This window comes from Trachurus japonicus, chromosome 3, assembly GCF_045865225.1.
Source record: "Trachurus japonicus isolate A0001 chromosome 3, Traja_1.0".
Classification (NCBI taxonomy): domain Eukaryota; kingdom Metazoa; phylum Chordata; class Actinopteri; order Carangiformes; family Carangidae; genus Trachurus; species Trachurus japonicus.
Window position 1 is genome coordinate 36,678,233 of NC_140909.1, and position 12,255 is coordinate 36,690,487.

General features: G+C 44.2%; 1 protein-coding gene across 49 annotated transcripts in view; it reads left to right on the forward strand.

Moving 5' to 3' along the window:
• madd (MAP-kinase activating death domain) overlaps positions 1 to 12,255 on the forward strand; it is a 56,370-nt gene that overhangs the window by 5,937 nt on the left and 38,178 nt on the right. For 48 of the 49 annotated variants that reach the window (XM_085772181.1, XM_085772116.1, XM_085771920.1 and 45 more), the window contains exons 2-7: positions 2,059 to 2,277; positions 4,155 to 4,802; positions 8,615 to 8,918; positions 10,010 to 10,141; positions 11,671 to 11,784; positions 11,983 to 12,063. In XM_085772181.1, the coding sequence (XP_085628307.1) occupies positions 2,219 to 2,277; positions 4,155 to 4,802; positions 8,615 to 8,918; positions 10,010 to 10,141; positions 11,671 to 11,784; positions 11,983 to 12,063 (1,338 nt within the window). In that variant the 5' untranslated portion in view covers positions 2,059 to 2,218. Of the gene's footprint in view, positions 1 to 2,058; positions 2,278 to 4,154; positions 4,803 to 8,614; positions 8,919 to 10,009; positions 10,142 to 11,670; positions 11,785 to 11,982; positions 12,073 to 12,255 lie in introns of all 49 variants that reach the window. The other variant, XM_085771939.1, reaches the window with a different exon arrangement.

Genomic DNA, 12,255 nt, shown 5'->3' on the forward strand with positions numbered 1-12,255 from the left:
AGCTAACGCGTCCTTTTTAGGTTTATAACCCTGTAAATACACCTGGAGACGGCGCTTCAACCGAACTACACAGCTGTTAGATGATTGGCTGTTTGCCTGTCACCGTTGTTTCAATATCCCACATCCTTGAGTTTTACAGGGGTATCTCAATAAACTAGAATAACATGGAAAAGTCTGGGCTATTTCCAGTAGTTCAAGTCAAATGGCCCCAACCAAGTACTGAGAGCATATAGATCGACGTGAGCATTTTCATATTAAAAATGATTTTTTAAATTGGTCTTTTCTAATATTATTTTTTTTAGCACCACACAGCCAGAAAAAAAAACCTAGGCAGGGCAAGTAAGAATTTAGATGGGGCAAGTAGATTTGAGAAGTACTTGCCCAAGTAGATTTGAGAAAAAACCTTAACGTCGGACCCTGCCTTACTAGTCGACTGTCGAGCACATGCCCGGTCTGCATCGGTGCAGAAAGTGGAAGAAGGAGAATATGTGAGAGATGAGGAGCAGTCTTCATCGATATGGAAACAGTCCTGAGCTCGACAGTCGACTAGTAAGGTCTACCAAGGAAGCCAGTATGAACAGAGCTACAAAAACACATGTAACACTGCTCTCTCATATTAACAGAGTTTATGCACAGTCAGTGTTGTGTGGTAAGGAACTGGTGGATGTTGCAAAGCACGTGTAGTGATATTTTCAGCATAATAGAGGCCAAAGGCGCGCTGTTTAACTGCGATGTAGTCCAGCTAGCAGGAGGAGAGCTAGGTCCTGGGCTGGCTGCACATATTTTTTTCCTACGGCCATACTCGGGGACCTAGAGCTGTAGATAGTTATTTAGAAAATGACCGGAATTCTCCTTTAACTTACAGACGTGAATGAAGCAGCTTTAGTTTTATCCTGACCTCTGACCCCGTCTTATACCTCAGTAATGCGTACAGTGACGTTTCTGCTTGACCACGGAAATAATTGTGTTTCTGCAAATAGTTTTAGGCAAATGTCTGAAGTTCAATTTAGCATAATCCCAACCCTCTCCTGGTGTGTGTATGTGTGTGTGTGTGTGTTTGTTTTCAGTATGGAGTGTCTCACGCAGTCTCCTCACCTTTCCAGGAGCACATCCACACCACTGGTCCTTTGAGATGATAAATATCAGTGTTGGTTTGGCTTTGTTTGACTTGATTGTTTGACAGTCTGCTTGCTCACAGAGCTCCACTGCTGACAGCTGATTGCTTCCTTATTATACCTGGTTGTTATGTTAGGAAGTCACTGTTGCACTAACTCATAGCAGCTGAACTCTGTATGTATAAACCAATCAGCAGAGCGGCTGCTTGGGTGAACTGTAGCCTCCTGTCAGTCACAGGCATGTAAAGGCCAAAGTGCCAGCAAAGAAGGGTGCTTGTCCCACCAAGGCCCCTAAGCTGCTTACTATATTAGCTAGCCTCAACTGAAAAAGCCTTATCCTCCCAACGAAAACAACCAGCTGAACTAATGGTCCGAGCAGAGCGCTGAAACACTGACTGCGGTTTTGTTTGGAGAATTCCCTCTCTGCATTTTTGGACTCCACTTTGTTTGATGTTTGAGGGAATATGTGGTAAATATTATTTTCCCCCGGAGACGCTGATGTGAGCTTGTCACGTCCAACATCTCAGCGTTCCTCCTGCTTCCACTTATCACCATGTACCCTGTCTGGAGGAAATGAATGCGCTGTAAACTGTGATTGTTTGAACGTCAACACGGCTTCAGCGTAAACGATTTTCATGTCCTGCAAAACAAATGGAGATGTGATATTGTTGTAACATTTCCAGCAGAGCTACACTGATGTTTTATGTCATTACAAAGCAAGCAGAGAGAAGGCAGCAGCTACATTTTGGCTCTCTGCTGATCAGTCATTGGTTGTTTGAAGTCAAATGGTTCATACAACTTCTATGTGGTCTTATAATACTTGCAATTAATTTAAAACAAGAAAAGAAAACAACAAACAAACATCAAAGATTTTGTGTCCATGGAAACACTGGAGCTAAAACGGAATTACATGTTGTTGTTTTTTCTTCTTTGTGTGTTACAGGTCGGCCTTGGTCATATTTTTGAGCCATCAAAATGATAACCAAGACGCTGTGTTGCAACTTCACCCTTCAACTTTCCCAGTTGTGATGAAAAGGCGCCACTGACTCAAGAGGAAACGTATATCCTGGATGCCGTGACAAACAGGACGTGGTCAATCCAAGATGGAGAAAAAGAAACCGTGCCCTCGCCTTCTTGACTACTTGGTAGTAGTTGGAGCAAGGTAAGATCTTCATCTGACATTAAAGGGGACATATAATGGAAATATCACTTTTTGAAGGCTCTGAACATATATCTGGGTGTTTGTCTTGTCTTCTGGCCCCAAAATGTGAGAGTAGACAAAACAATGTGCAGCCTCCCTAGGTTGAAATCCATGTGGTTGTACAAGCTGTTCCCTCAGTTGCTATATAAATATGTCATTAGTTTTTTCGAATTTGCAAAATACCACCGCTACCCATGAGTACAGGTACTGGTAGAGGGGGCGGGGTGAGCAGTGGCTCATTTGCATTTAAAGGGACAGGCACAGAAACCAGCCGTTCTGACCAGGGCTGTTTTGAGTGGATGAAAAGAGCTGTGATGTTTGATCCTTGAGGGATTTTGACCAAATCATGTCACAGACACCTGGGAACTATTTTAAGTTGTGGAGAAGGGGCATAATATGTCTCCTTTAAGTCCTGGTCCACCTGGCTGTGAAGATTACTTGGAGAATCAATGTTCTGTCAAGTCTTGGAATCACAGCTACTGGCATCTGTACTAGGCTAAAAAGGGTCGACTCACAAAAAAGATGTAGATCCCGACTTCACTTCTCCACACCATCAAACGCTGCGTAGTAATCATCACATGTAGTGTACCGTGTAGCTTGAATCTTGATCCAGACAGAGACAGGAGAAGTTCCCAGTCGTACAGTCCTACACTGTCTTGGGGTTTGATAAACATACAGACTGGTCTTCTTGGTCATTACAGCAGTACCCTACAGCATCTCATTAACACTCTGCCCTGAACGCCTCTTGCATATTCTGGTTTGTCTGAGTGCTCCATAATTGTCAGTGTGACTTTTAGAATTTTTTGGAAACCTCAGGCTTGACATTTGATGACTTTAAGAGTGTATTATCTTTATTAATGCTTCCATCACTTATTAAAACACTCCCTGCTTTCACTTTGGAATTGATGTAGCCCTCATAATGAAGCGTAGGGGTGCGCCGTTTGAAGCAGAGGAACCACTGGGGAATAGGATTACTCACATGAACACAGTGAAATCGGAGAACTGTTTTTCGCGTCGGCCACTGAGCGTCTCTGCTGGAACGTTTAAGAATTCCAGTGTTGTGCTTCAGGTCAGTTTCATCGTTGTTGTGGAGCGGGGTAGATTCCACAGTGTGTGCTCATTCTTGGATTTTAAAAGGTAAATACAGGTAGAAACATGCATCTGTCACCACCCGACCACTGTCTACTACTCGATCAAGGCTTGTGATTTAATGCCTCCTTTCTGAAATACTTCTTTTATCAGTTAATTCAAAACTGTCCTAATGCATGAGTAGGGATGGGAATTGCTGAGATGTCGTTTATGTCGGCTCCATCAGCCCGACTCATTTCTTGAGTGTCTGTTCTGGTCTGTAGTTTTGTCATACTGTGTTCAAACGTCCGTAAAATACAATTCCAGCCCATAATACATAGGAAGACGTTTCATAACCGGTGTTTCCAGCTTGGCTTGAAATAACCATTTCACAGACATCACAGCGGGCACTGTCGTCATCTTTGGTCTATTTTCTCCTCACCATGACTCCTCACAAGTTTCTGCAGGGTAGATGAATGCGTTTGATGTCATTGTGTTGCAAACGGTCAGAAAAAACATGCTGGCATGGATAAAAGGGTTTGATAAGCTTGTAGACATATGGCTCTGATTGTTCTGCCAGTAAGGAAACGGCTTTCAACTGGAACCAGTTCACGAGTCCAATCACTATGAGCGGAAACAGATTACATCAGAGATGACATATGACATGTATGGATAGAGAAACCAAGTAGACCAACCACATAGCCAATGATGGATGCAGCACTAATACATTTGTTGCCATGTTAAAAACGGTTTGTCCATCCTCCCTCCAGGCAACCCAGCAGCGACAGCGTGGCCCAGACCCCCCAGCTCCTCCGCCGCTACCCGCTGGAGGACCACCACGACTTCCCGCTCCCACCAGATGTGGTGTTCTTCTGCCAACCGGAGGGCTGCCTGAGCATCCGCCAGCGCCGGGTCAGCCTCCGCGACGACTCCTCGTTCGTTTTCACTCTGACCGACAAGGACTCGGGAATCACCCGCTACGGAATCTGCGTCAACTTTTACCGCTCTTTCCAGCGAGGCGGACACCACCGCGCCCGAGGGGACAAGAACAGTCACACGGAGACCGCGTCGCAGGCGGCGGAGACGGCCAGCGAAGGGTCCGACGGCAGCGGCGGGGGCGGCCCAGCCTCCACGCTGCCTCCGCCCAACAACGCCGAGCCGGCGCCTCCGCCCGGCCCCGGGGAAGAGAGCGGGAAGCCGGGCGCCGAGCCGAATGCCGGCAAATCCCCACAGCACAGACGGAGCGCCGCTAAGATGGCAGCCAGGAACCGCAACAGCACGCTGACCTCCCTGTGCATACTCAGCCACTACCCCTTTTTCTCCACCTTCAGGGAGTGCTTGTATATTCTCAAGAGGCTGGTGGACTGTTGCAGTCAGAGGCTGACACAGCGGGCCGGGCTCCCTCGCGCCACCCAGAGGTGAGGCTTAAGACTGGACCTAAAAGTAGTGCACATATCCACAAGTTTCTGAACGTCAAAAACAGAAGCCGGTTTTGCTCCTCTGGGTGAAATTGTATGTTTACGTTTACATGGTTTCACTAGTTGTCATAGTTGTGGATTCATGGATTTAAAGTTACCATCCCAGGCGGCTGGACTTACGATTTTTTTTTTGCAAATTGCACAACTGATAAGCACCCACCCCCTCCGTCCAATCAGGAATCACCAAAACCGTTAAATAGGCCATTGCTAAGTAAAACAGACCGTTTCTAGGGACACTGCTCTGATCAGAGTAGCACAGAGCAGAAGAACTATGCAGGATATTTACCTTAGTTTCATTTTTACCATCATTAAACAGCTTGGGACTAATTGTGATGTTAGATAAATGACTTGGAGGCTCTCTGCCATCCACACCGCTGCTGAAAACCAAACCTGCTGATCAGAGCCTTGGGCCCGGTGTCACAGCTCTTGTCTCTGTGGCACCGCGAGGCTGCGACACAAACGTGTCCCGTAAACGTAGATGGCGGTTGCATGATTAGGCAGTTTGACTGATCCAACCAAAGTTGTCTGAGACTAATTTGATTGGTAGGACTAGGACACATTTTGGCCCCTGCTCCTTACACAGATGACCAAATTTCATCATTGATATGTCAAATCCCTTATGTAATTGATTACTGTCTAATACTTACCAGATGTACACAGATTTTTTGCCAAAATAAAAATAAAAAATGAGCCGCCTGGGATGGTACCTTTGACGCTGGCTTTGGATGTTAAAAAAAAGAAGAAGAAAAATCCATGTGTTTACTGCGACTACTGAAACCATGGAAACGTAAACATTAAGTTCCACCGGTAGAGCAAAACCGTCTTACGTTTTTGCGGTTCGGAAAAAGCTGAATAGCCGTTGTGTGTTTCACCATAATGTGTTGTGATTGTTTCTGCCCTCAGGGTTCACTGTGGTGTCAGTAAAGCATGACTCCCACTGCAGGGATAAAACGCTTGTTGTTGTTTTTTGGCCCTATGACCTTTTCTGTTCTGCCACTCTACGGATTGATGCTAACTTTGATCTCGTAATTGACCAGGCTGATTGTCTTGCATTTTGCTGAGTGTGTTTTTACTCCCAAGATACAAAGGCCTTTGATTTTAATGAACCCATCCCATTTACTTCCCACAGTCATTTTTAGCCCGTTTTTGTGTCAGCACAGTGTTCCCTTCCTCAATGCTGCTGTTTTATGGAGTGCAATAAGCAATATTCTCCGTCAGTGTTGTGAAAGCCAAATGGTCAGTAATAAGCAGTATAACAATATATGCAAAAGGGATGAATAATGCAGCCTAAAAAATACAAGAAAGATAGACTAATAGGGCTCATGGTTTATAACCTGTCTTCTGTTGAATGCCATTCATGCATGCATTATTGCAGGCAGGCTGGATACAGCTGCTTCAAGTCTTTATTCGTTTTTTAATAGAACATTTCAAGGCCAGAAAAGTGTGCAGTTTATAATATTGCAGCTTTCACAGTATTTCTGCTGCTGCTGAGGAAGAGCTCATTGCTTCCTCCCCCCTCCCCTCTTCTGCCTCTCTCCTTGTCCCCCTTGTTATCTGTTTGTGCGTCAGAATTAATGAATCAATCAATTATTAACACACGAGGCTTCGTCTGCAGCATCATACAGTTTGTAGGCCATGTGCAGCTTGGTAGTCACGACTCACTTTATGCCATCACGCTCCACCTTGATGATAAATAATGGCAAGGGAAATACTCACAGCACATTCCATCAGTTTTGTTTTGAATCATGCGTGTTACTGCAAATATTATTTCATCCAGCCTCACAGGTTCAGAAGTACAGAGGCAGTTCTCCAGGATGATAAATGCATCAAGTGTGTTGATACTGAACTCTTTAGGGGTAACATCATAATAACCCTAAACCACAAAATAGAAAGTGATGAGGAGCTGTGCAACCATTTTATATACAAAACAATATGAAGTAGCTTCTAGCACAATATGTTTATTGCTTGACTTGATGATATTGATGATATTATATCAGGCGATCTTGCTTAATGAAGCATCGGGGGCGATGGATTCATATTTTATTTAAGCTGAAGAACTGCTGAACACCCACAGCTCTGCACTGAATCTTGTTGTGACACTGTGTTGTAACGGGTCAGTGTTTGCAGCACTCTTTGGGTAATTTTGTTGCCATGGGTGACACAATAGATTGCAATTTTGCTGTGACAAAGTGTTAATTAGGCTGCCACTTAGCACTGGCTTAGGCCTGGTGTGATTGTTGGTGTTCACTTGTTTTCTCCACAGTCGTGTATTCAGAGCTGTAGAGGCAGCGCAGCCTTCTCCCTCATCACGACATGGGATTGGAGGAATGTGTAGGCTAACGCACAGCTAATCTCATATCTTGACTTTTTTTCCCTCTGGTTTCTCTTTCTGTTAAGACGTTGCAGTGGATCCACATATCATGAGTACAGGCCTGTGGTTTCTGACAAACCTCTGAAAGGCCATCCAAGCCAAAGGCTGAACAGACCTGAGAATCTTTTTTTTTTTTCTTTCTTTCCCATACATGGTTTGTTGAAATGCGTTATGTTAATGACAGAAGAGAAGGCGGGCCATTGCATAATGGCTGGAGGCACTATGTGTTGGTGGCTCTGACAGATTGAGGTCTGTGGCCGCCTTTGGGTAGCAGCTGCAGTTGGTGGGAGGGCTCCAAAGGACTAATGATTTATCTGCCGTCTTGCCACACATAAACCGAGTTCACACTCTAGAAAGCTAGAAAGGCTTTAATGGCACCATGTGTGCGTAGTGTGGAGGGTTTCGCATCAATATTTCGTAATTGCTCAAGAGCTTTCCCCCGTGTCTCAGTCTCATTTGCTCATCATATTAGTGTTTTAGCTGGCTGTTTGCTCAGGCCTCTTGGTAGCCGTCCGCTGTGATCAAATGAGCAAATTATGTCGTTTATTCAGATTTTAACCCTAAAATTACTGCTGAATGACATCACATGTGTTTGTGTAGTTTATCATGTTTTCAGTGAGAAATTGGCCTGTGAAGAACAGTTTGCAATGATGCTGTTACACTGCAGTGTGTTTTTTTTATTTCCTACAGTTTCTCATAATTCTGTTTCTGTCTTTAACTTTATCACCCCAAAGTGACACTCACTGAATAGACCTGCTCAGACATGAACCTTTAATTGTCGGTGCAAGCTATTTTTAGAACGGCGAAGCAGAGCTCTCAGCTGCTCAGAGCTACGCTACAGAGGCTAATGGGATTTCTTGTTTCCCTCATCAAACTCATCAAATACACAATCCAACAACTCCAAAACGCTCTGGTGGATTAGTTGTGACCTGCACATTCACCACGCTATGAGATAATAACGAAACGTTACAAGACAGAGTTGTTTTAGAGGTAAATTCATGCAAAACCGCTGATGCGCGTTCCTGAAGGGGGCAGTTTTTCGGCAAGCAGTCTCCACATTTGCCTTGAAAACAATTCTGTCTCGTAACGATTGAGGGATTATGGCAATGGGCCAATTGGCCAAAATATTGAACTATCCCTTTAACATGTTTTTGACTATTGACAGACGTTTTGTTGTGATGAGATGTGATCACCTAATGTGATGTCTCATTTTCATAGATGCGGTGTGGGAGCATTTGCAATGGCTTTTCATGAGCATTAAGATAAACAGATATTTTCTTTTCCTGTTGACTTTGTGCGCTTCAATAAAAAGGGTCTGTATGATTTTTACCTACGATTGCTTAAGTGAAACCTTTTTTTAAAAATAATTTTTCTCTCTCAGGGACACCATGTGGCGTGTGTTCACCGGTGCGCTGTCAGTGGAGGAGAAGGGCAGCCAGCTGCTGGCTGACCTGCGGGAGATTGAGTCGTGGGTGTACCGGCTGCTGCGTTCACCGGTCCCACTGGCCGGCCAGAGACGTGTGGATGTGGAAGTGCTGCCCCATGAACTCAAACGCTCGCTCACCTTTGCCCTGCCTGACAACTCCCGCTTCTCCATGGTCGACTTCCCCCTGCACCTGCCATTAGAGCTGCTGGGTGTGGACGCCTGTCTCCAGGTCCTCAGCTGTGTGCTGCTGGAGCACAAGGTAAGGACGGACACGCAACGGAGCTCAGGACGTGAACTCCTATCAGACGCAGCTCGGCTCTCTCTTTGTTTTGAGTTGAAACATGAGAGGTGCAGTTGGCAACCGAACCACCCATGGGATTTTAATGAAGACTGATTGTTTCAAGGAGAAACAAGGCTATATTTAGTTCATTGTGACTGGTCAGTGGTTTCCTCTGGGGTGCAGCTCTGTGTGTGTGTGTCCCTCCCTGACCAAAGCACTCCCTTTAAAAAAAAAAAAAAAAAAATTCCAAAAGTGACCCTCATCAGACATTTCCTGTTCAATGCCGGCTCACTGAAGCCATTTGTCTGCAGCTTGGACAAAGGATGATGGGTAAAAATAGCATGGCATGAAAGGAGAGACACTTCATCTCTGTCTCATCTTTAACACGGGAAGCCTGAGTAGAGATGTAATAGGAGTGTCTGTGTGTGTGTGTGTGTGTGTGTGTGTGTGTGTGTGTGTGGTGCTGGTTTAGTGTTCTGTTGTTGCTCTTGTTTTAACACCGACACTGATACGAAGGCTGATGTGCAGCGGTCACAAATCAAACCATAGCTTCCAAAAGCTGGGCCTTTGTCTGCCTGGAATGTCAGAAAGGTGCATCCATGTGCAGCCATTAGTTGGCGTTTGCCCCCCCCCCCCCCACTCCTTTCCAGGGTCGCATCAGAAATAAATTCTCACTCTGGCTGGAACGCTGTCATCTCGTATTCATCCATTTTGCTCTTTTTAAAAAAATGAATTCAATAGATCATTAAATCCAGTCAGGCTGAACTAAAAGCTTTCTTCCTCTCTAGCTTTCAGTGCTGTCAAATTAATTTATCATAAATCTAACCCTTTTTTGTTGCTGTTATGAATCCAAGGCAGAATATGTTTTCACACCTTAAATTACAGAAACAAAAGGGGAAATCTGGATAGATGTGACATATAATTGTGTGATGGAGCACCAGAGCAAGAAGCCAACTAGGTCACAGCGTCTGTTTAGATTCTGCACTGTAACACAACATGATGTGAAACCCACCAAGTTTGTATTGAAATATGCAGGGAAATAAACTCAGTGTTTCTTTTTGTCTCTTAAGGTCATTCTTCAATCCAGAGATTACAACGCCTTGTCTATGAGCGTCATGGCCTTTGTGGCCATGATTTACCCGCTGGAATACATGTTCCCCGTCATTCCTTTACTGCCAACATGCATGGCCTCGGCTGAACAGGTAAAACTTATGATGCATTTAAAATACATTTCAAGATGTAGATGGTTTCTTTGGACAGTTTTTAATTGAAAGTGAACACTTAATTTGATGCCTATCTCTATAACGCAAATATATATATGAGTTATAATGCAGTTATAGCACTACTATACTATACTAACTATAGTTATATACACTTATGATCATAATGCTTTCTAACAATAATCATAACACACTATAAAGCATTTTATCATGACTTATAAGGTCAGGTATTATAATATATTATAGTTGTTAGTAACTCGCTGACAATGCCCACATTAGAGTTCTCAACGGGCCTGAAAATTACAACCCGAGCCGACCCGACCCGCGGGTTATTAAGCCCGGACCCGACGGAGCCCGACACACCAGCATTAATTATCTACCCGAACCCGGTCCGGCCCGGAAAAAAAAAGAAGAAAAAAAAGTGGCGTGCTTTCTTTGCAGCGGGAGGCGCCGCTGCCAGTGACACAGCACTCGTCTTCTGCCTCACGTCATCTGACCCGTCCGGTACCGGCCCGCTAACGGGCGGGATTTAACGTACTGCTGTAGGCTACACTTGCCCTTTGATCAGCGGCAATTGGCAGTTGATTACATTTCCGCCGCGGGAACGGTACGCCTTTGTGGAGATTTATCCACCAACCAGTGCGCGTGCTATTGACGCACAGCTGCGGCTGTGGATTTTCCAGCAGTAATGTTTCAGTGGTTCTGCCCACAGTAGCACAAGATGCAGAGTGGGAGATTTGTCTGAGACTCACAGGTGAACAAACAACAATTTACACCATAAATGTGTTTTATGAGGAGTAAAAAACGGAAGCCCGAGGTCCGACCCGACCCGAGTCACTTTCATATTTTCTCGACCCAAACCCGGCCCGAACCCACGGGTCCTGTCGGGTTTGTCGGGCTGGCCCGGCCCGTTGAGAACTCTAGCCCACATCGCTAATGTATTATAAATATAGTTATTATGTGGCTTATAAACGTGTTTAACTATCATTATAAACACTCATTAATGATCATAATGCTTTATAACAATGAGCGTAGTACACCATAGAGCATTTTATAATGGCTTATAAGGTCAAGTATTATAATAGAGTTATAATGCTCTATGCTTATTGTTATAAAGCCTTATGATGATTTATGAGTGTTTATAACTATAGTTATACAGTGCCAGAACTGCATTGTAAATCCAATTTCCAAATCCAATGTATTTATAGAGCACATTTAAAAACAACCAAGTTGATCAAAGTGCTTTACACAGAAAAAAGTGAACAAAAATCAACATTCAGTAAAAAAGCACAACAGATAAAAACAGCAAAACAAATAAAAAATAAGACCATAGTTGCTAAAATATTTGGATTTCAGACTGTGTTAAAAGCCAGGGAGTAAAAGTGCGATTTAAGATGTGTTTTAAAAACAGTTAGGCTATAATGCATTATAGAGATGGGCATCAAATAAATTGTTACCGAAAATGTTTTCCATCAACTTGTGAGTGACTGGTATTTGTCTCCTCCCTGCAGCTCCTTCTTGCCCCCACTCCCTACATCATCGGTGTACCAGCCAGTTTCTTTCTCTACAAAGCTGATTTCAAAATGCCAGATGACGTGTGGCTCGTGGACCTTGACAGCAGCAAGGTCAGTGCATCAACATGGTGTTCTACTACTACTACCCCCCGATGTTGTTTCGTCTGCTTTCATCATGTTCAGACAAAGCTGACAGACATTATGTACTTTTTGAGGGACGTGGATGAAATATTAAGTCATTTTTTTCCCTCCTTTTCTCCACTCATATGAAATGTAAAGTAACTTTAGAGGACTGTGTTTTGCCGGCAGGTTATAGCGCCCACCAATGCAGAGCTGCTACCACCTCTTCCAGAGCCTGAAGCAAACGAGCTTAAGAAACATCTGAAACAGGTACGGCACGTCTGATATCTCTCAGATTTGATCACTGTAAAGTTTCCTCATTCTTCTACACTGTGGGCAGCCAGCCCAAAACCACTGGCACATATTAGCGTTAAGTCGAGAACTGTCTGCAGCCCAGATTCTCCTGCCTAGCCAACCTTTGATGTTTGTTCCTGTGACTGATTGCACAAATATATAAAACCT